The sequence below is a fragment of the Siphateles boraxobius genome, unplaced genomic scaffold (assembly GCF_051911475.1).
Source record: "Siphateles boraxobius isolate OS27281-9 unplaced genomic scaffold, OSU_SipBor_1 1, whole genome shotgun sequence".
Classification (NCBI taxonomy): Eukaryota; Metazoa; Chordata; class Actinopteri; order Cypriniformes; family Leuciscidae; genus Siphateles; species Siphateles boraxobius.
The window spans coordinates 20,355,641-20,379,466 of record NW_027508699.1 but is presented as its reverse complement, the minus strand read 5'-3'; the positions used below and the strand labels follow the sequence as shown (position 1 = coordinate 20,379,466).

General features: G+C 38.8%; 1 protein-coding gene across 2 annotated transcripts in view; it reads right to left on the bottom strand.

Moving 5' to 3' along the window:
- fndc3ba (fibronectin type III domain containing 3Ba) overlaps positions 1–23,826 on the bottom strand; it is a 152,201-nt gene that overhangs the window by 47,690 nt on the left and 80,685 nt on the right. For both annotated transcript variants that reach the window (XM_077228044.1, XM_077228054.1), the window contains exons 4-6: positions 9,299–9,375; positions 6,441–6,672; positions 5,051–5,326 (exon numbers count right to left, since the gene is read on the bottom strand). In XM_077228044.1, the coding sequence (XP_077084159.1) occupies positions 5,051–5,326; positions 6,441–6,672; positions 9,299–9,375 (585 nt within the window). The remainder of the gene's footprint in view (positions 1–5,050; positions 5,327–6,440; positions 6,673–9,298; positions 9,376–23,826) is intronic.

Genomic DNA, 23,826 nt, shown 5'->3' with positions numbered 1-23,826 from the left:
TCAGTTTTTCTACAGTATTTCCATTTCAGTCTGTCAAAACCATACTGTAGAAGTAAAATATTGATTTTATATTTTAAACATCAGCAGTACACTTCCTCTTCCACTATACATCATTTAGCAGACTAAACTGGTCAGCCTAATTTGGAGAAGTTGAAATGAGGACAAGACAGCTCAAGACGTTAGCATTGCTCGTACCTCCTCTTTGATTTTCTACAAAAAGCGTACTGTATGTGTGTGTAAACATCTGATAAAGTATTGTTTGCTTTAATTTTAGCCCCATCAGCAGAATGGATGCTTGTTTTTCAACAACTGCCAAGCTGGCATCAGTCTCTTGCATTTAGTGTGCTAGCTCCATGTCTCTAGCTATCTCCAGAGGGACTCTCAGTGGCATTCGCTCACAGCAGAGATGCATGGCCTCCCTACTGCCAAGGGACACAAGGATACGCCAGCGCTTCTTGGAAGGGAACTGGAAAGAATGGAGAAAGTTGGCAAAGGCTAGATAGTAGGGATAGAGGGAAAAGGAGGGAGGCGGAGGGAACTGAACTGCTGAGAGCTGCAGAGCGACTGAACCGGGGTGACCTGCTCTGGATGCCCAGTGCCACAATCTCCACAGGTATTTTTGCGTTTACTTTTTGCCTCCTTATTGAATGTGAATAAAAAGTATATGGAGCTGGGGAAAAAGAAAAAAATAATACAAATTCTCATAATTTACATTACTCCAACATTTTATTTAGTCAGTAATTTGCACATTTTATATTACATCTTAATGTCTCTAATGTGTTTGCTATCTCAGAGTTGTCTTAACAGGCACGTTTATCAAAATACACCACTAATAATCCTGTCACAGACAAACACTTCAATTGAAACAGACTGAGTTTGTGCATTGTGTTACTGTAAGAGCTGTAAGAGGGACTTCCCAGAAAAACACACAAATGTTGATTTTGGCCCAGTTCTCAGTGCCTTCTATGGCAACTTCTTGAAAAGCAACCTACCCAGACTCGTAAGAATCTCTTGATAGGTGTGAGTTCTGGTGTGTCAACTGTAAATGACAGAATAAACACCGGCAGATAATAGAAAGGTCATGTTTAATTAGTTGAAGAGCTGGCATCCGGTTACCAGGTCTTAGCAGCCCTCGACCTTCTCCTCTTATTCAGTTTCCCCAGGTTGCGTCACCCATCATTGCTCAATCACATGCTGTTATCGAAGTGACCTTGGGGCATAACCTTTCTCAGTGACTCATATGTTGTGAGAGAGTGAATGTGGGAAACCGTTACCATTGTGGCAAAGACACAAAGCCAAGATTAACTAACATCTGTTGCTTCTGGTTGATAATGACGGAGTGAAAGCACGTGGCTGGAGGAAATGCACAGTGCCAAAGAGGATCAGAAGTGAACATCTGTTTCTGCTTGAGTCCATGCAAACACACAAGGAGAACTGGAGATAGAGAGGAGTTAAGGTTTAAGTGCTGCAAGCCTGAGACTATGAGAAGGTTAATCTAGCGGCCAGTATTCCTCTGCACACAGGCTTAGCCCCAGCCTAATCAAGTTAATGAAGGTGGAGGCCTAAAAAGCACAAATATCCTTTCAGCTTAGGAACTAAGGAGCTGATGGGCCCCGGGATGTGGTTTCCTGCCTTATGTAATCGAGCTTCATGAGTGGAGGTGAGTGTGTTTGTGCCCATGGGGTGATCTGCGCAAAGACCATCAAGGCGAGGTGCTGGGAGAGAACAAGTCATTTTCACAGCTCCAGTCGTGTCTGGTAGCCTGGCCTGGATCTTCAAGCTGCTATGCCAACAACGTATTTTTTACAGCTGGAATGTCTGCCCTTTTGTTGTCCGTCTCTCTCACATTCCCTCCATTTCTCTTTTCTGTTCTTCTTTAGTCTTGAGAGTTGAGAGTTTGATCATACTATTGCAGCTTCCTCTCAAAAAGAAAAAAAAATTATTAACCTGATCTCCGGCGTGAGCTAGGGAGCCAAGTAGTCTGCATATGTGGTCATGATGATTTATGCCTAGAAGCAAGGCTGCAGTGAGGCCCAGATGGCTGTAGCCCTCAGTAAGTGACGTGAGCTAGAAGCCTCAAGTTTGTTTTCTATACTTCCATCAACCATTCAGTCGACTCCACAAGCTGCGGTATCTTGAGACTTGACCCTAGCGGTTTGCTTCTGGTGATCTCCACAAAACTCATCTGCTTGGCCTATACTAAGTGCATTTACGTGCAGTATTTTACACCAGATTGTGCTTGATAACTCAACAATGTTATGTAAGGTCTTTTGTAGACCAAAAATAAGAAGTTTGGCATAATTTATTCACCCACACATCAATCTGTAAGACTATTTCTTCTGTGGAACATAAAAAAGTTATTTTGAATGTTGAACTGTTTGTCAATACAAAGTACAAAGCTAAACGGGACTGTAAAAAAAAAAAAAAAAAAAAACACTTAATAAAAATATCATCTTTTGTGTTCCACAAACAAAAGATAGTAATACAGGTTTGGAACAACATGCGTGTGCGTAAGGATGTGTTCACACTTGTAGTTTGGTTCTCATGATTATTTTGGTCCAGACCAAAAAAAGAAAACAATACATTTTGATTTAGTCCTGGTTCACTTAGTGTTCACACTATCATTTTCAACACTGAACCTAAAGATACAAAACAACAAAAAGCGTTTTTTGTATGACGTATATTTTGCGACTGAACTTTTCGAACATCCAAAACAATGCTGTGTGCTGGGCTAAATGCGCTCCCTGTATGCGAGTACTGTACATGATGGAGCTGACAAATCGTGAAGACCTTATAAAATGTGTAAAGGATTCAAAACAGCGCCAGGAAACCCACCGTCGCACACACAATTGAAGATCTTCTGCGAAGATACACGGTTCTGATGCTTGTTCCAAACTGTGATGGGCAACACTGCAATTAGGACGAGAAAAAACAGGTATGCTTGAGCATTCTGTTTCATCTTGTTACATCATGTCGTTTTTTTGGTTTAATTACATGGCTTTGGTCCGTGTTGGGTTCATATATCATTCGAACCGCACCAGAGTTTGTTTGGAAGCGAACCAAGACCCACCTTTTCAGCGGTCTCGGTCTGCTTGTTTGGTGCGTACCAGGGTTCGGATGGCACAGTTTACAATTCACTAACAGAGCACTCACACCAGGGTTCATTTTAATTTAACCAAACATGCACAGTGTGAACACACCCTAAATGATCATTTCTGGGTGAACTTTATTGGATTATGAACAGTTGCTGATCAAATTTTTTTGTTCATTGTTCCAAATTTTTTTATCCCCTAATTTTAATATTGACGTCAAAACTGTATAAAAAACAGATAATTGTAAAATCTCATGTTTTCTTCAGTTTTTCAATATGCGAGACAAAATAACCATCAAAAAATAATCATCAAACTATCATGTATCATGAAGTGAGACAGCAGCCACAGTTATTGAGTAACAGCTTCAAGGTCTTATCTGCTGGGAATTCTGCCACAGTCAGCATTCGCCTTTGATTCTGAAGATACTCTAAGTGTGAGTAACAGATACACCATATGGATGTATGAGCACCTCCATAGCTTGTTAACTGCGAAGGTCTATCGTGAGCTGATCAAAGGATGGGCGGCTTGCAGCAGACAAATGACATTTCCATGATGTCAGTGCGCAATGAGTCAAGTCAACACCGGCATATAATGCTAAATGTTCTACCTTTAACATAATGCACACACAGACAAATCATTAAATGTGGAATGTTTTTTTTTTTTTTTTGAGGGCCAAAACTGCCTTTTTGGCAGATCAAATAAATTAATGGGGTCATTCCTTTTGCCCCACTTGTCAGCACTTGCAAATGTCCATGCATTGACGAAACACCTGGGATCAGTGGCACATATATAATTTAAAGCTAAAACTTCAAGGACACTAAAGGCTGAGACCAAAAAAGAAAAAAAAATTGGCAGAAGACAGTGCCGAAAAAAAGCAACGACCTTCTGGAGTGCAAGCATGTGTTTAAATAATTTAAAACAGTTATGAATGTATGCTCTGGAAAATGTTTATATTAAGAAATTGTTCTTGAGAAAAACACTATGTGAACACATCTTAAATGGAGCTCTTCTGCAATCGGCACTGCAGGGGGGCTGATAAGGCACATGTGGAATTGGTGAGGATCGGTGGCCATGTTCAAAGGACCCCTTCATTGGGAGAATGTGATTCCACAGGTATGTGGGCTTCCTTTCAGCAGAGGCCCAACCTGAGATACAAGGGCCACATTGTGGGTGCTGGAAAAATGATAGCACCTTGGCGATTCCCAGCTATGCAGTTACCGCGGCATGATGACCCCCTTTACCTCTACTGATGCACTCATCTCTTTTTTTTAAGAGGAGAGAGAAAAAGTTTGTGGGCACACTGAGGGAAACATGCATTACAGATGTCTAATGGAAGCCGTGAAACATCAGAGGCTAAATATTCTAGCCATGTACAAGATGATTTAATGTAACCACAATAACATCTATAATGTCTTGTGTAAACGTTGCTGAGAATTTTTGGCACAAAGCAGAACGTAACCATCTCCCTCTGCTCCGACTCTTAAAATTCCATGTAACTTATTTGCTTTACATTATGAAAGAACAAGAGATTACATTGATGTATTTTTTATTAAATTAATAATATAAAGATAAAAAAATTGTAATTATATATATATATATATATATATATATATATATATATATACACACACATTTATATATATATATATATATATATATATATATATATATATATATATATATACACACACATATATATATATATACACACACATATATATATATACAATTTATTTTTGTGATGGCAAAGCTGAATATTCAGCAATCATTCTAATATGCTGATTTGGTGTTCAGGAAACATTTCTTATTATTCTCAATGTTGAAGCAGTTTTGCTGCTTAATATTTTCATTGAAACTGTTGAATGGTGCTGTACATAAATAAAAATATTATTTCCAAAAAAGCGAAGAGATGAACTTACAATTAGACCTGTTGACTATACTACTGCAAAAGTCCTTACCTTGTATGTCTGGCTCGCTGGATCTGGGGCTACTCCGAGCTCCACGGGTTGTTTTTTTAGCTCCGGGACTGCTTCCCCCTCCTCCACCACCCCCAAGATTTCCGTGGACCTTGCCGTAGCCATTGTACATGTTGTTGCAGCCCACATTGCTCTTATAGATGGAGGGAGGGCTGTTGAGACGATTGTGACGCTCCAGTCTGTCCTTCATCTTCTTTGGTGGCGGTTTGTATGGCTCATCCCGCCCAATGTAGTTCATCCCGTACAAAGGAATTATCTCTGTGCCAACAAAACAATTATTCAACCATGAAACTGCCATATAATTTAGGAATAGGAGAAATTATGGTGCGTTCCATTTGTCCTCGGAAGTGGGAAATTCCTAGTCGCCAGTAAGAACTTTTCAATTGTACTGCCCTTCAAGTCGGAGTTGTAAATGGGAAACCTCAACAACACTGACTTCAGAATACAATATGGCTTCTCAGCATATCAACAGTAGTAATATAATGTTTATTAGTATTTCTGTTTGTCTGTGTCTCAAACTCAGTGGTGCTCACAGTATTATGCAACCTCTATTTGTAGACATGATACTTCGTTTTTTTTCTGTGCAGATACCACTTTTTTGTGTGTTTTTAATCGGAATAAGCAAGCACAACAAATGTTTGCCTGGATGCATGCATCCATCTTAGATTTCTGATCTTTGTACTGGATTGTGGTCAACTCAGGTGTGATGTCATTCCCAGCTCTGACATACCTCTTCCGAGGTAAATTGAATGCAGCATTACACTTACAAATACACTGAAAAGTTACAGAGCCCCTAAGGGGATATGGTGATGGGAAAAAATATGAGAGGGAGGAAAAATTATATTTCAAGGAATTTGTCTTCTCTAGCAAAAGTATTGCGTTCCCAAAAGTAGTACCAAAAAAGCAGTGAAATATCAATTCCATCACAAAAGTCTCGCAAGCAAATGCAGTTTGTCGGTGGAGTTCAAAGGTTTTGCGATGAGAGTGCAAAACTTTTGAGAGAAAACGCACAGCATTGAAATATAATTTCCATCCCATTTCTTTTCTTTCTTTTTTTTTTTTAGAATCACATGTCTCTTTAGGGCAGGGGTTCTCAACTCTAGCCCTCGAGATCCACTCTCTTGCAGAGTTCAGCTCCAACCCTAATCAAACACCTGAAAAAGCTAATCAAGGTCTTCAGGATTACTAAAAGGTTATATGCAGATGAGTATGATCTGGGTTGGAGCTGAACTCTACAGGAAAGTGGACCTAGAGGGCCAGAGTTGAGAAACACTGCTTTAGGGGCTTCATAAGGTAACAACACAGCATGATTTTTTTTTTTTGAGTGTGGACAAAAGCTTATCATTAATAATGTGTTTTAATGCACTCCTACCTTCATTGTACATAGGTGGGATATGATGATGGTAGTACTGGTGGGGGGAAATGTCCCCAGGGCTGACGGGTGGGTAGAAGGCTGTGTGTGAATTGGGAATAAAGGGTGGTGGGGCCATGTATGGAGGTAAGTGATGAGTTGGAGAGATGGCTGGAGAATAGCTGGGAGGATAGCATTCTGGAGACTGAGGGGTGACTACCACTCTCCGGACCCCTGTGTTGTCCTCCAGCACCTTTAATGACAAACAAACAAGATTTTTTTTTTTATTATGAATTTTCCAGAGCTGAAAATCAGATTTTTTAAATTCCCTGACATTTCCAACTTTTTCAGGACTGTGGTACATTTGAAATATCAATGCTAATCATGAAACATTAATAACAAGCATTATTATTTCATAATACTACAGTACGTGTCAGGAAATAGTGCATTATATTGTGAAAACCTCTTCAATACTTGAACTCTACTCACCCTGTCTGACCTGCTGAGTATGTGTGTGTGTGTATGACAGCCTGTTTGACAGGCCTATCAATAAGCAGACAGCAGTGTCAAGAGTGATCAGCGAAGCTTAGATCAAGTTCAGGCTGGCTGTGCATTCAGATGTTGTGCACGCAGTGAGAGACATTGTTTCATTATGCATGTCTATGAGAGACATCAGACTAACTGTGGACGAGGAATGTGAGCTGAGAGTGGGTCAGTGTTATTTTACAAATGCCTTACAAAACAACTGTCCAGCCCCACTGCAGTAGGCTACTAGAAACAAAATTATGGAGACAATATGGAGGAGAATGCAATGACACTGCCAGATACAACAAGGTCAAAGGTGACAATATGAGTGCTAAATATCAGAGGTTGTTATGATTTCATATTACTCAACAGTGGTGTTCTCAGCTGGCTCTCAAGTTTGGAGAGCTGTACTGTACAATAAAAATGAATTAGTCTGAAAAAAAAAAGCTGTGATTAAAAGTCTGTCTCCTTTCGGTAGATGCCCACAGCTCTGACCGCGCTTCCCGCTCCTAGTTGGCACTGGGCTAAAATAAACACAGATACAATGACCTTTGGACAATTAGCAGATTCCTTCAACTGCCACAAGAGGGGTGAAGAGTCAGGCCCATTTAAACTAAGAGGGCATGATTTTTAAGTCAAGTAGATTTGAAGTAAAAAAAATTATAAATGTCCAAACTGACAATTTTTATTATTTTATGGAATATTGCACGATTTATTATTATTATAGCACTATTTATTATTTATGGAATATTGCCCTATGATTTCGTGAGCTTAGAATTATACAGTTCAATCTCCGTTTAGGGTAGTTCTGAGATATTGAGCATCAAAGTTTTTAAATCCCTGCTGATTGTGAGATGGAACCTTTTTATTTTATTAATAACAAAATATTTTTTTTTACAAAAATAACACCACACAGGCATTAATAAACACCTAATGGATAAGATTGTCAAACACTCAATTTCGACCAAAAGTGGAGATAGAACCATATAATTCTAAGCTCAAGATTTATCTGAACACATCATTTTTTTTCATGTGCCCTCATAATAGTTCATCAAAATAATTTCCCCTCCCTCTTGAAGCAACATCTCTTCTCTTTTCTGACGAAGTGCTTACTGTATTTTTTTCCCCTTTGGTCCCGTCTTATCTTACCTAGCCGACTAAGTGAGCCAGGCTTGCTACTGGCACCCCCTCAAAAAGAACATAGGTGCATGACTACTTTGTTTTCCTACTCAGAGTGCAGAGTACAGACAGACACATTAGGAAACACACTACAAGTAAACAGAAGCCTAATCCATTTACGTTCTAATCTGCCTTTCTTGTAAACAGCATCACCAGATAACAACCTTTACTCATCATTGGTTACAGGGTCAGGTGGGAAATATCTCCCCAACTTTGCCAGGCAATCCATGACATTCTAGCTGGCATTTGCATCTTTTACATTAGCACTATGAGCAATTACCATTGTGCCCTTGAGGAATAATCTCCTTGTAATAAGCGCATGGCACGATCAATAAAAACAAAGTCATGAAAACAAGACCCACTACAACCCATTTTTGATTCTTATTAACATAGAGATTAAGAACAACAGGTCTAAATAAGTAGTCTTGTGAAAAAGGAAATCAACTTTTCTTAAATCACAACCTATTCAAAGCAAATATTCTTAATAGTCCTTTCTAACACCAGCATAGAGTCAGAAATGGCGTTTGTCAATTTGTGGATAGATGTTGAGGTGAGGTCTGTTGAACTATAAATGAAGACGTAATGTAACCACTAGGCTCCAGGCCCAGAGCAGTTGTCGTGCTGATTGTATCTCTCCAACAGCTACTGGTCAGGGGTCAGCTTTCATGCCTGGCCGATCATGAGCGAGATACGAATTACGGTTTGGAGATCTCATTCCAGATCAGCACTCGCTACATATTGATTACTCCTCTCATCTGCCAGAGTTTGGAACGATGACATATTCTTGAATAATTTCTAATGGATCATAATAGAGAGGTAAGACCCCTGGAAAGACCTAAGAGGAGATAAGAGGATGGGAGGTAGTCGGTCCAGTGGATCCCATTCGGTCCCATTATTGGAATTTTTTTTTCTTTCCCCAAAATATGTAAGCTGTCCCACAAGCACATGCTCAAGTAACAACTCTACTAATTTATAATGTGTAGTGTCATTTAAATGAAGTGTAAAATGTATGGACATGTGGCAAGTTGTTCCTGGCTTCCATTGTGATTCTATTATGGTTTTCTTTATTCCTTCTTTTTACTGAGGAAAGAGTCAAATTAATTGTGATGAATGTTTTTTTTCCCCTTTCCCAAGACATATTTATTAACGATATTATCTTGAAATGTTGCACTCACCTGGGAGATGTAGCCAGGAGGCACATGAATGGGTGGGATGGATCCATTGGGTGACATCATCGGAACCTCTGCAGGCCCTGTGCACAGAGAAGAAGAAACAAATCGTCAAATATTCTAATTCACCTCAGTTTGTTATAAAGTATGCTAAACATTTCTATTTTACGAACACTTGAGGAAAAAAGGGCAAAACAAAGGACCAGAATTAGTGTAAATAAGAAATGCACAACTTAAGCTGACATGGTTAGCAAAATTAATTTGTGAATAATTGTTGTCTTGGTCAGCTAGTTTGCTTTTGGTTAAAAAAAAGTAGAAATATTTATAAGTTTGGCATCTGATCAGCAGGCCCAGACTTCTTTAGAAAACTCCACAGATTTCCACAGAACTACAGCAGTCCAGTCAGAGCATTGTGGAGGACTGAAAAGGACTCAAGAAGCTTGGAAACTGTCCCGTTGTGCCTCTCATCAGGCCTGATTTACTGCACACTCATTCTCCAGATCCCTTGCTCACTTTGATTGTATGACTGATGGGATCACCGTTCATGACAAGTCATAAACCTGACTTTATACTTGCAACAAACTCAAGCCTAACTGTGAGACTTTACTCTAGATAAACATTTCACTTTATTTGCGGAAATGTATCATTTTAACAGCATAATGGAATTTTAAAAATTATGTTTCCAAATACACTGTACAGAGTCAGCAGTTGAACTTAAAATTCTAGGATAAAAGTATTCACTATTTAGTCTAAAGTAAACTAGACGCAAATCCCCATTAGCCATTTTTAGATTCATTGGAACAAATATATTCAAATCCAGGGCAAATCCAAATTGTGTTGTTGACTTTTCCACTGCGGTCTCTGACTCTCTGCTCACAGTAGCGGAGGTCTGGCAAAATCTGGTAAAGACATTGTCCCCCCGAGACTGCAGCAGTCAGCTCTGCAATGCTTTGGCCAGTATAAATCACAGGATGGACTGTAATGAATTCTACAGTTCATTCTTCATTAGCTGCCAAAGCCTGTTCACAACAACATTGCTAGTCACTACTATGTCATATCCTGAAGGAACATTCCAGAACTGCTCAACTGGAACGTTTTTCATAAAAGAGGCACTAGAATAGGAGAAAGGAGGGATTAATCTTTCTTAGAAGATGTTACACATGTAAAGTGTGAAATTTTCCCTCTAAACAAACATTATAATGGGTGTAACATTCAGAACTTTAGCTGGAACTCATTTAGTAAAGCAGTGAGAAATCAGTGGATCAGTTCTTTTGGATGTGCTAGACCTATCCATACTCAGTCTTATAATAGAGTGCAACAGTTGGGTTTCGATAGTAAAAATCACATTCAAGGAATTATAGGAATTGATAAAATAAGAGGAATAATATTATATATATTATTCCAATAAAGGAATGGATTTAACAACCTTTAAAATAAAAGACAGACCTACTATGAGCTATGATGTTGTTAATCACTTGTATATGGTGGTGTTGAAGCCATCAGCCTGCAATGTTTTAACATAAAAAAATAAAATAAAATAAAACATTAAGACTGATTCTCCAGAGAAATCTCCTACCAATCAGGGAATCGAAAAAAGCAAATTGCACCAAAATAATTATTTAGCGCCAACAAATATCCATGAAGCACTGCAAATGGCGTTAAGTCAGTTTCCCTACGCTCTAGGGAGCAAACTGCTTAAACATTAGCAAATGTGTGAATACATTTACTGCTTAACTTACGCTAATAGCAAACGGTTTTCAAAACAGTAGCCTGACTGCAGCTAGCCACTTATCGCTAGTCTACATTACTACATTTTTAAATGAGTAGAGATTAGAGAATGACTGTAGTTTAAAATCAGGAGTAGTTTGTAGTTTAGTAAGATACAGTTTCAAAGTGTGAGATGATTTGAAGACTTGGTGAGGCAAAACTGGTGAACATAATAAACACAAAAACTCAGAAGGCAACAGGAGGGGTAAAGGGTTTTTCAGAAGCTGTTTTTCCAGTAACAGCTAGACTCCAGCTGACATCAAAGGGCCCTTTTTGGTTAACTGGTGAGAACAGAGGAGGAGTCCTTACTGGAAGTGTGTGTGTGTGTGTGTGTGTGTGTGTGTGTGTGTGTGTGTGTGTGTGTGTGTGTGTGTGTGTGTGTGTGTGTGTGTGTGTGTGTGTGTGTGTGTGTGTGTGTGTGTGTGTGTGTGTGTGTGTGTACACGTGTAAGAGTGCTGCACAACAGGGACCCTGTGTGAGTGGCCCTAGACAGTGACCTTGCTAGCAGAACAAATCCTTGTAGAACAAATCAGTCTATGATGATAAACACCAACAGCTTGTCAGTCAGAGCAAAGTCAAATGAGCGGGTGTTTTCCAGTCAGGGCATATGTGAGTAAATGAAGGTGTAAGTGAGTGGGTTTACAGTAGATGCAAGTTGTTTGTTTAACCACCTTTACTTAACTAGTACAATAAATCAAGGTCTGTCCTGTGTACACCCACCCACATTAGTATTTACACAAACACAGCTGACACAAATGTAAGGATCATCATAATAAGTGAAATAATGAACTCAGCAGACAGACAGGGAGAACGGTGGCTTTTTCAGATTATTCCTGCTGACGTAAAGGATACATTTTGTGCTCAATCCAACTCTGTGTGGGGATCTTGAACATCTTGAACCAAGAAATAAATGATCTTTGTGAAAGTTGTAATAAATGATATTATTTTCTTTATTTGTCAGCCATGGCAAATGAAAATTAGGCAAGTAGTCGTGGAAAAAAATATCAAATAGTGCTGAGGAGGGTTCATTTCCAGGCTTGGCTATAAACCTTACCAGAAGTGGGAATGCCAAAACTGTCAAAAGATGAGATAGCCGCCAATCGACATGGGAACTGTATGAGCTGTGGTGTCACCACAGAAAATCTACCATGATAAATGAATCACCACACAGACACATATAGCTATTAATAAAAAAGTACCAAGGAATTTTTTTAAGTACCTTGAAGTACCATGGTACAAAAATATGCTTAACAAGTACTATGCTATTACCAATATCACAAGGAGGAAGATTGTTTCTGTGAGTATTTTCCAACAGTGCATTTATCATACATTTTGTATTTTATTCTCCTGACATGACATGGTACTCTAGTACAGCCGGAATAATTTGCCTTTGTGCTGGTGTGTCAGAAGCACAGACTGGAAACAGGAAGCATGTATAATATGAGGGACCTATATTCTGGAGAGTCCATGAGTGTCAGGCACATGACTACGCAGAGAGGAAGCGAAAGGCTCTATCCTTTAATGTGAAATACATTATTCATCCCTTCTTTCTTCTACAGTGGAGCACGGGGAACACGTGGGCCTAGGGGAGTCAGTACGCTTTAATGAAGCGTTCAGTTTGAGGCTGGGAGCTGCCTGGAGCCACGGTCAGGCCTGGTGGAGTGTGAGTTGGTGTGCATGCCGAGCACACAGAGGACGCCTTTTCAGCCCTGCTCTCCCTGATGGCGTACTGTACATATAGAGAGCACTCATGTGAAGTCTACACTGAGCACACACTGGCAGCTTTCTTTCAGCCACTCCACAGCAATGCAACAAAACTCATCTCCAGAAGAGTGTCCACAAGCATGCAAAAGATCTGAACCATACTCTCCATATATATTCTCATAGCTAAAACATTCGGTGCCTTTAAAGCACGCTCCATCTCAGAAGTACACTCCAGTGCTGGTCAAGTATTGCTTGCTTGAGCAGACAGATGAATGATGGATGTCACATTAGGTTTTCATATGGGATCTTCAAAAGGATATAAGGACCCGTAAACTGGCCTAAGGAACTATAGGCTTTTAATCCGGGCCTAACACCAATGCAACCAAGGAACATGATTTGTCAAGCTTTTCTTGCTAATTTCTAACAAATAATATTAGGGTAACAATGTGAAGCATTTGGAAAATCCAATTCATTCACAGTAAATTGATTTATTCAGACAGTTCATATACATTTTTATTTGCTCAACACTCGTTTCTTTTTACTTTTTGCTCAATAAACAACTGTAATGATCTAATAACTATAACAATTATAAATCACCTGGTTTCACGAATCCCTTACAACAAGCTATAAATAAACGTAAGCTAAGAAAAAAACAAATAAAAATAAAATTGAATATTGACCAATAAAGACATCAAAAAGACATGCAAGACTGTAATAGCTACTGAGATCATAGTAATTTATATTAAAATCATTTTAAAATGTAATAATATTTCACAATATTACATTTTAACCATTTTTTTAATAAAAAAAATGCAGCCCTGGTAGACCATTTTCAAAAACATAAAAATAAAAAACAATCTTATTCGAAACTTTTGACTGATAGTGTCACATACCAGCAAATTAAACCACTGGGCAAGAAGCAAAAGGACTTCAAGTGTTGTACAGTAACCTGTATAACCTGGATACAGTGCAGAAACAAATATGCTGGTTTTTTTAGGTTCAATTCAAGAAAAAAAAAACATAAAAAAAAACCTTTTACAGACTGCATAAGGCAGTGATATGGGTACATGGAAAGCAGGTGATTTGGGATGTGATTAGAAATTCAAAGATGTCAGGTGTGTTAATTTGGAAAGGAATGCCTTTAAAGGTAAGCCAATACATCATAATATCCAATTTATCAGGCCCGCTAGAGATGGGAACAGCAGAGTATCCTCATTCAAAAACAGATAACTATAACCCAACGTGCACTCTGACGAATTTACATAAATATGAGCAGCATTGGAAGGCTGCAGCACAGATAACCGGTTTCTAGGTTTCAAACGGTGTAACAGTGTCTTCTTGTAGCATTTCCAGAATACTGGAGTGGGTAGTGGCACTAAGCGTTGTCATCTTCCAATCTCAGTGGCCAGCTCTCCTCTCTTTCCGCACAAGAGGCTCTATTCAGGGGCCCGCCACTGAGGCTCCCAGCACAGAGACAGCAATATGCTCCCAGTTGGCAAACAGACGTGTGTTTGGACAGTCTCTGTAGTTCTCTCCACTTAGCAAACACCAGCATTCCTAGAACTCTGCAGCCAACGGACACACACACACATAGCACAACAAGAACCCGATGAGGCCAAGTCTAAGTCCCTCAACCTGACCTCCATGGCAGCACATGGCTTTTCTCCTGTCCTAAGGGGGCATCAGGCCTTCACAAGACATTATGATCTGCTGGAGGTTCTGCTATGCTCAAACAAGCATTTATCAATACATAGCCTGGGTTAGTGTTGTTAAAAATATCAATATTAAATAAGTTAATATAATCTGACTGGTGATGAATCTTAGACAAGTAGGCCTAAATATTTCAACTGTGGTCAAACGTAAATTAACATGTGCTTATTTAACTTTATTCAAAAAGATTATTTAATTCTGCAATTTGCCTTCATTAGCGATTATCATCAATTTGATTACACAGATACTAATTAAACTGAACTGACAAATAACATCTCTGAATTCAATAATGAAATGCCTTTAACTGAAAATTTAATGTTTAATCTTATTATTATACATTACTGACACTCTATCCTCCAATTTGATACTGTTAAGTGCTTTGACATAATCTGTATTGTTAAAAGCACTATATAAATAAAGGTGACTTGATGTCGGTCCAGTGAGCATTGTTTTTGCGTGTGATGCACGCACATTTGCGTTTAAATCTGTTCATCAAATAACGTTGATGTATTAACCAGCATTTATGACTGATGAGCAATGCATTTGTTACAGTATATTTTAATCTTTGATAACAGTAGGTAATAAAAATACAATGGATCATGTTAGCTCTGGTCCAATGAAAAAATATTAACAGTTAGAACTTTGGGTTTTAATTAGTACATGTATCAGTAAATGTTAAAAATATCGATCAACTTTTAACTAAGATTAATAAATGTTTTGAAAGTATTTTAATTTTTTTATGTCAATCTCACACGCCTCTGTGGAGAAAATCTGCACATAACTGCAGCAACAGATTCCATTTAATTATTTTGTTTACTAATTTGTTACTTGATGTATTTTGCCTGATGTTTAGGTATCTTTTGTTGACATTGTGATTGGATTGGATTTTACTTGGAAATACAAAATATTGCACTCATTTTTTACTTGCACTTTAATGGTTTTTGAATGTTTTAGTTCTTGTAAAATATACCTCATTGTCATGTTCTTGACTTGTTATATTTAGCTTTAAATAAAAAAAAAATACCCCCTTAATATTGTGGCAGTTTTTTTCTCCATGGTATCGAAAATGGTATCGAATATCGATATTTTTCAAGGTATTGTATCGAAGTTAGAAATTCTAGTATCGTGACAACACTAGCCTGGGTAAACTAAAAAGTTAAGGGTCACCAATTTTTTTTATGTTTTCAAAGAAGTCTCTTATATTCACAGAGGCTGTATTTAATTGCACAAAAATACAGTAAAAACAACAATATTGTGAAATAGTATTACAATTTAAAATAATTGTTTTTTATTTTAAAATTTCATTTATTCATGTGGCATGATGGCAAAGTCATTACTCCAGTCTTCAAAAGAACAGCATTTATTTTGAATAAATCATTTGTAACAATGTAAAAGTCTTTACTGACACTTCTGACCAATCAAAGTATTAATATAAAATAAAGTAGTTGTAAATTTCAGACATTCTACTTTCCAGTGATTTTTCCAATGAAATCAAGCCCTTAATTATAATTATTAAAATGTATATGCTTGTTTTATAGCAACATGGAACAAATCACTATGTATTGAAATATTTCAATTAATTCAGTCATACCAGACTATAATTAGACTTAGTGAGAGAGAGAGAGAGAGAGAGAGAGAGAGAGAGAGAGAGAGAGAGAGAGAGAGAGAGAGAGAGAGAGAGAGAGAGAGAGAGAGAGAGAGAGAGAGAGAGAGAGAGAGAGAGAGAGAGAGAGAGAGACAGACTGTCAACTAACTTTCTTATATACGGAGTGAGAATATTTTCCATCCTAGACCTTCAACCGGCCAATAAAATCCTTGAACATTCATTATTTATTGAGTGAATGCATCAATTTTCCAACAATAAAGGGATTTGGTGGATATTTGTTTACTTTCACAGCAGCCCTGAGGACATCAATGTAATTTTATGACATTTCAATGAGCCCCTGTTGGAGGTAGAATCTATAAAACCATATTTGATTTGGCATAGAAAACATTGAAATTCCAGCCACAGACTTCCAGCCTAGTCAAGAGGCTGTAGAAATCCATGCAGGAGCACAGCCTATCCTAAACCATCCATCCCACTAGGAGGAATTTGGGGCCTGAATTATGCTAGTATGTCACTCAGCAGGCCTAAATTAGTCAGAAATGTATCCCCCAGCCAACAATATTTCAATCAATCAGTTGATGGGTCACTGCAAAATTCAGTCAGTCAGAGAGTATTATATTTGGTTAGTCAGTCAGTTAATCGGTCATCAGTGTATTCAGTCTTTCAGTAAGTCATCAGTGCTATATTTATAGTCAGTTAGTCAGACCAATGAGTCAATTATGCAGAAGATTCAAAGGGATTTATGATGATGAGAAGGCGAAAACCTTAAGAACCTCGCCCAAAAAAAACTGATATTTTAATCTTGGCATTTGGCTTCCTAAAAAGCTCTAAAAAGCCAAATGACCTAATCTTAACGAGGAAGATCAATTTGAAGTGTGCCAATAACCACAAATAAGGTTAGCACAGTCTGACAGTGTTTTTTATGATTGGTTAAGAATTAAATGTGCTTGAACAACTACAATAGGCCAACAGTGACTGACAAGTTTTTATACAGCAGAGACCAATTAATGCAGTTTGTGTTCCAGTCTGGACATAAATTTTACGCTTATTATGACGGTGTAAGTGACAGACAATCTCATGTAATAATCATGTCTGATTATTAGTAAACATGTAGGTTCCCTGAGGCGTCTATGGAAAAAACATACATCCTTAAAATCTTACATATTGTCAATGAAAAACACTTTGAGACGTATTTCAGATGAATTTGCAGCATACGTGTGCTAACAGAGCAGGGTACCATTTATCATGCTGCTTTGGTCTTGTTTTGCTGGGGCATGTTTAGCCTGACAGACAGATGAATGTCAGAGTTTAAAGCTGGGTTCGCACTTCTGGATTATCGCAATTACAAGATCTCAACTCAAAGATTGTACTCTGACATGCTCACGCCCTTGAACTCTGAAACGATTCGTTCTATGGCAACACTCATTACACCAAAATGGATCCATGTGAAGCTTTTTTCTTAGCAGCAAAATACAGTACTAAATCATATTAACGCACTTTTCTTTGTTCAACCAGGAAAAGCATCAAGGTACCCAACAAACTTAAGTTGCTAACACTCCCGCTATTTGTTTTGAGCTAATGAATAAATACAACATAGCTTCCATACTTCCACAGTTCATATTGCCATCAAAATATTAACGTATTATTTAAAAACAGTTAATTTTAATAAATCCAAAATGATGCACGTTAGCTTGTTTTTTTTAGGCAGCAGAGTTTTTAGCATAGCAGCTACGGTGGATGTACAGTAGCTTGCTAAATATTCGTATTACAGAGCCTATAGGCATTAGAGAGATTAGAGATTGGCCAATGAGTTTCCAATGGGTTATTCTAAAATTATTATTTGGTTTGTTAATCCTAAAAAAGTATGCATGAGACTGAATGTATTAGCATGATGTTGCTTTAATCAACTTGATGACATGCATTTGCTGTTGCACAATGCAGATGGAGAGTGTCAGACACGCTCACAGTGTCGTGTTTACTGCTGCGGTTGACTGTAAAGAGAGATGAAGACATGCTTCAGCACAGCTGCAGTCGGTAGGGAACATCCTCTCTCTCACACACACACACACATTAACTTACAGCATCATTAGAAAACTCCATTCACATACCACATGGTGCTTTAAAAGCTGCTCATCTGTCACATTAGAGGAGTACAAATGTAGTCAGGCCCTTTAAGGAGAGAAATGGGCTCATAAAAGAGTGTGATTTAGAAGTCCAGTAAAGAGCTGCGCTCATCATCTCTTCCTGGCAGGAGCGCGGACTCGATTCATCACCAGCTCCATTAGAATCTCATCAAGTGTATTATTAGACCCATTGATGAGTATTTGGTCCTAACTAAACTAAACTAAGCATGACTTGGGATTAGGCGGTGTCACTCAAACATTTTCCTAAGAGATTTCTGGAACCAATCAGAGCTCTGTATTACAAAATCCCATTGTATCTTAGAGATTCAGCTGGATTTGAAGCCTTATCTACCAGGCTACTTTATGAAAACATGAGGGAAAGCGCAAGAACAAAAAAAACAAACCTCTGACGATTTATAAAAAAATTATGTGTTTTTGAGGTTTGGAGGCTTTATAACAAAAAATGACGTAGCAAAGAGGTTGAAATGGAGGTGAAAGCTGCACGGCCACACTGCACACATAATTATCCATTTAATGAATGGCAGACGTGCACACCGCCACAGGCAGGGCAGGGTCGAGACACAGACTGCATGGTATCAGTCACATCTGACTGCGCACGTCTAAGCTTGCTTAAGACACTTCCCTTCTTACAAGCACTTAAAACATCAAACAAACCCAAATAAAGAACAGATCTATCAATCCACCAAAGACAAAAGGGTTTGACCTTTGACCTAGAGGTCATAGGATGATATCACTTCACAACCCCAAGGCTTGTTTGTTACCTGTTTAAGTAAGGACATCCGGTCTGTCACAATCTATATGTGAGAATTTTATCAGCTGTGTCTTAAAAACAGAGACTGCACTAAAATTAGGGATGGGAGACGATGGTCAAATAGTTGGTTGTTGGATTAATGAAAGATTTTGACCAGTTGATCTTTCTTTTTTCATTTAGGAGTGGTACTTTAAATAAGTAAATTTAGAGATGCCACTTCAGATGGGGTTTTAGTGTGGTGACGGTCTAAAAAGCAGCATTTACACTTACAGATCTGCAATACTAAAGTGAGTTTGACTATGCAAATTAGCCGTGACGTAGTTTTGTTTGCATTTTGACGTGTCCTAACCATGATTCCAGCAATGTGACGTAATTCAAACAACTGTCAACATGTCCTGCCACTGATCGCTTGCGGTTGTGGCTGGTTAAGAATAAAAACTCAGGTTAGTATGGAAGCAATAGCTTTTATTGCTTGTCACTTTATCATTGCATCTGGTCTGGACACGTTGTTATACAGCCAGATAAAGCAAACAAGTAATTACTAACTGGAGCTGCACAATTGAAATAAAAATGAAATCGTGATATGGCTTAGTCCGATTATCAAATCTCAAAGGCTGTGATTTAAAGGGGACCTATTATGCCCCTTTTCACAAGATGTAAAATAAGTCTCTGATGTCCCCACAGTGTGTATGTTAAGTTTTAGCTCAAAATACCCAACAGATAATTTTTTACAGCATGTTTAAATTGTCACTTTTTGGGGCTCAGAAAAATGCACCGTTTTAGTGTGTATTCCTTTAAATGCAAATGAGCAGCTGCAACCGGCCCAGAGGGCGGAGCCTCACGAGCGTGTGCTCCTTGTCAGGACAATCTCATCTCACGGAATGATCAAAACATAAACTCTCAGTAGCCGTGTTTATTTCGACTCGGAGTCGGACAATAATGCCCACATAGCCGGATAATATATGCTGTGTGTAGATAAAACGGGTATAGTCTAGTTTAATTAACATTATAACTTATTTTTCCATCTTGCTTTTATCCGTTATTAGTACAAGCCTGTTGTAGCGGACCGCGTCCGAATGTTAGCCAAAAATATACTGATGAGTTCAATGAAGTTTATTGTACATCACACAAAAGATGAAGCGTCAATTTTGCTCCAGAAAATCACTGTAAGAGCTGAATAAACACTGTATAAGAAGTCCGCATTAAAGTCTTATCCACAAACTCTCTCCCTCTCCCTTTCTTTATTATCAACATACACAGCGAAGTACAAAAACACTCGTTACAACTAACAGTAAACAAATATATACACACCTTTTTAGGGGGTGCTTAATAAACTGGTAAACTCTCAATTCGCTCTCACTTTCATATCTGCCATGATCAATAACGTTAGGCCTATTGCTCCAGTAAATAAATAGAGCTATGTGGATTAATACATCCAGCTACACGACACCGACAACGCTTGGGAGACATTCTCGTCAGTGCAGCAATGGCGGATGTGTACAACTCTCAACTTGCTGTGAACTCAACCAGGGCGGTTCAATGTTAGAACAGCAGTGTCTGTCAACACTCGTGGGCGGGGCCTGTGGCTTTAGTGACGTCACTAAAGCCGCATTCTGAAAACAGGTCGTTGGGAGACACTGCTTATGATTTATGGGTATTTAAAAAAAAAGGAGTGGGTGGATTTTTATCACTGCAGGGTGGTTTTGTACACACATTTATGTCCAAACAGCATGCAAAAGTGAATTTTGCATAATAGGTCCCCTTTAATCAACTTTATTTTGTTTAATCAACAAAATAAATTTAGGCCCGGTTGGAGATGAACTGTGCAGGACAGTCAATCGGCAGGAGCAGGATTGGGCACCCCTGGCTGTATTAGGCCTTAGTTCAATTAGGCCATTTAAGTAGCTTTTATAAATGTGCCTTAAAAAAAAACATTACTGGTGTGCATCTTGAGACAAAATAATGGCAGAATGTCAGAGCAAGTTGCTTTAAGCTAAACCAGCTAAAACATCCATTTTAGTCTGAAACTAGGCTTAAGCCTTGTCTGTGAACCCAGTGGACAGTGTCTCAGAGCAGCTCACTTATGTGAATTTGGGGATGCAACATGTGCTAACTATCTTTACAGACTTATAATGAGAAGTGCTAATAAAACAACTGTTTTCAATAGAGAAGCTTGAAGGTCACTGCAGTTTTCTGCCAAAAAAAAGCTTAATGGTTTAACATTTGAAAAAGAAATTAAGCCATACATATTAGTATTGTAATTTTACAGTTGCACTGCAAAATAAAATTATGATTATATTTTTATTATATACTCTGTAACACTTTACAATAAGGTTAATTAGTTAACATTAGTTAACAAACTATGAACAATACTTGTTCTACAGCATTTATTAATCTTAGTTAATATTAATAAATACATACGCAAATACATACATCAGGGGTCCTGACGAAGGTACACGTCTGATGCTCTAAGAGCAATACCGACTTTCTAGTCTTCCAATTCTTGTCCCTCAAAGAAATATTCACGTGCTGTGGACCACAGAGTGCTAACAAAGCTATCCAGATCAGCCGACACAAAAACCGGTAAGAATGATTTTACTTTTGGATTATGGAATATTCTACCGTCTACCGTTCTATTCTGTCAAACAAGGGTCCTGTGTATGATTTGCTCTCGGATCGTAAGTTTGACTTTCTCTGTCTGACTGAGACGTGGCAACATTCTGCTCCCCCAGGCTATGTTTACACCTGCAAACCCTGTGCATCGGGCCGTGGTGGGGGTTTAGCAATATTATACAATGAGAAATGGAAAGTCTCAGAAATATCTATGCCAGAACATACCTCATTTGAATCTATTGCATTGCAAATTACTGGGTCAATTCCAACGATTCTCGCTGCTGTATACCATCCTCCTAAGGCCAACTGCTTTTCTACAGGAACTTTCTGCGTTTTTAACTTTTCTTTGTTCATTGTCTTCTTATGTGATTCTGTTTGGGTTCTCAATATTCATACCGATAATGCTGGTAGTGTATCTACAAGGGATTTTTTATCATGTCTGGATGGCTTTGGCTTACAACAATTTATTAATTCTCCTACCCATTAAAAAGGTCATACCCTGGATCTTGTGTTGTTCAGGTGTAACTCCTCATAATTGTACTACTTCTCAACATCTGTCCTTATCAGATCATATGCTGGTGTCGTTTAATGTTCAGTTCCCTTTTTTTTAGCATAATCTATGTCGTTCTATCTCATTCCGGAACATAACATTGATGTTGCGGTTTTTGCTGAAGGATTTTCCACCCTTTTTAGCAATGGCCATTATTCCACCCCAGATGACTTGGTTCTTCATTACAATGTTGGACTACAAACGATTTTAGATGTCTGCGCTCCATTACAAACCATTTCGGTTTTATTTGTCAACTCTGCTCCTTGGTTTACTCCAGAACTACGAGGGTGAAATGTCAAAGGCCGACGTCTGGAACGATTATATGTCAGGACTGGACTTGTGGTACATAAAGAACTGTTTTCTGAGCATATGAAAAATTATAAGGTAGCCCTTAGTACAGCTAAAACCGATTACTATGCCAGTTTGATTAGTTCTGGTGAAGGGAACACAGGGACCCGCTTTTCTCTTTAGTAAATAATATCTTAAAGAATCAGAATCAGAATCAGAATCAGAAAGAGCTTTATTGCCAAGTGTGCTTGCACACACAAGGAATTTGTTTTGGTACTGAGGCTTCCAGTGGACATATACAAATACAACATGAAACATAATACTACAAATTATAAGAATAAAAAATAAAAATATAAATATATGAGAATAAAACTATCACAGTTGGGTTTAGTCAGAATAGACATTTTCAGATTTACCGATTATGAACCTATTTACAGTGTTTTGAATATTATAAATAAATAAATCTACATATAAGTATCACCTGAGTTGTGGGATATTGCACTAAACAGTGGGAGTATTGCACTTACAGGCATATGCCTTGGGAGTAGTGTTAACTGTTCAGGAGGGAAATGGCCTGTGGGAAGAAACTGTTCCTGTGCCGAGATGTTCTTGTGGCCAGTGATCTGAGTCTCCGTCTTGACGGTAACAGTTCAAACAGGTGGTGTCCAGGGTGAGTGGAGTCTGTGATGATTTTACCTGCTCTCTTCCTCACTCTGGAAGAGTACAGGTCCTGGAGGTTTGGCAGGGGGGCACCAATAATCCTCTCCGCAGTCCGGACTGTCCGTTGTAGTCTCCTGATGTCTGATTTGGTAGCTGAACCAAACCAGACAGTGATGGAAGCGCACAAGACAGACTCAATGACGGCTGAGTAGAACTGAATCAGCAGATCCTGTGGCAGGTTGAACTTCCTCAGCTGGCGAAGGAAGTACAGTCTCTGCTGGGCCTTTTTCACAGTGGAGTCAATGTGATTGTCCCACTTCAGGTCCTGAGAGATGATAGTGCCCAGGAACCTGAATGACTCCACTGCTTCCACAGTGCTGTTCATGATGGTGAGTGGGAGGAGTGCTGAGCTGTTCCTCCTGAAGTCCACGATCATCTCCACTGTTTTGAGCGTGTTCAGCTCAAGGTTGTTATAACTGCACCAGGCAGCCAGCTGTTCAACCTCCAGTCTGTAAGCAGACTCGTCACCGTTTCGGATGAGACCGATGACAGTGGTGTCGTCTGCAAATTTCAGGAGCTTGACAGTGGGGTCTTTAGAAGTGCAGTCATTAGTGTACAGGGAGAAGAGCAGTGGGGAGAGAACGCACCCTTGGGGAGCACCAGTGCTGATTGTGAGTGTCTTGGATGTGTGTTTCCCCAGTCTCACTTGCTGCTGCCGGTCCGTCAGGAAGCTGGTGATCC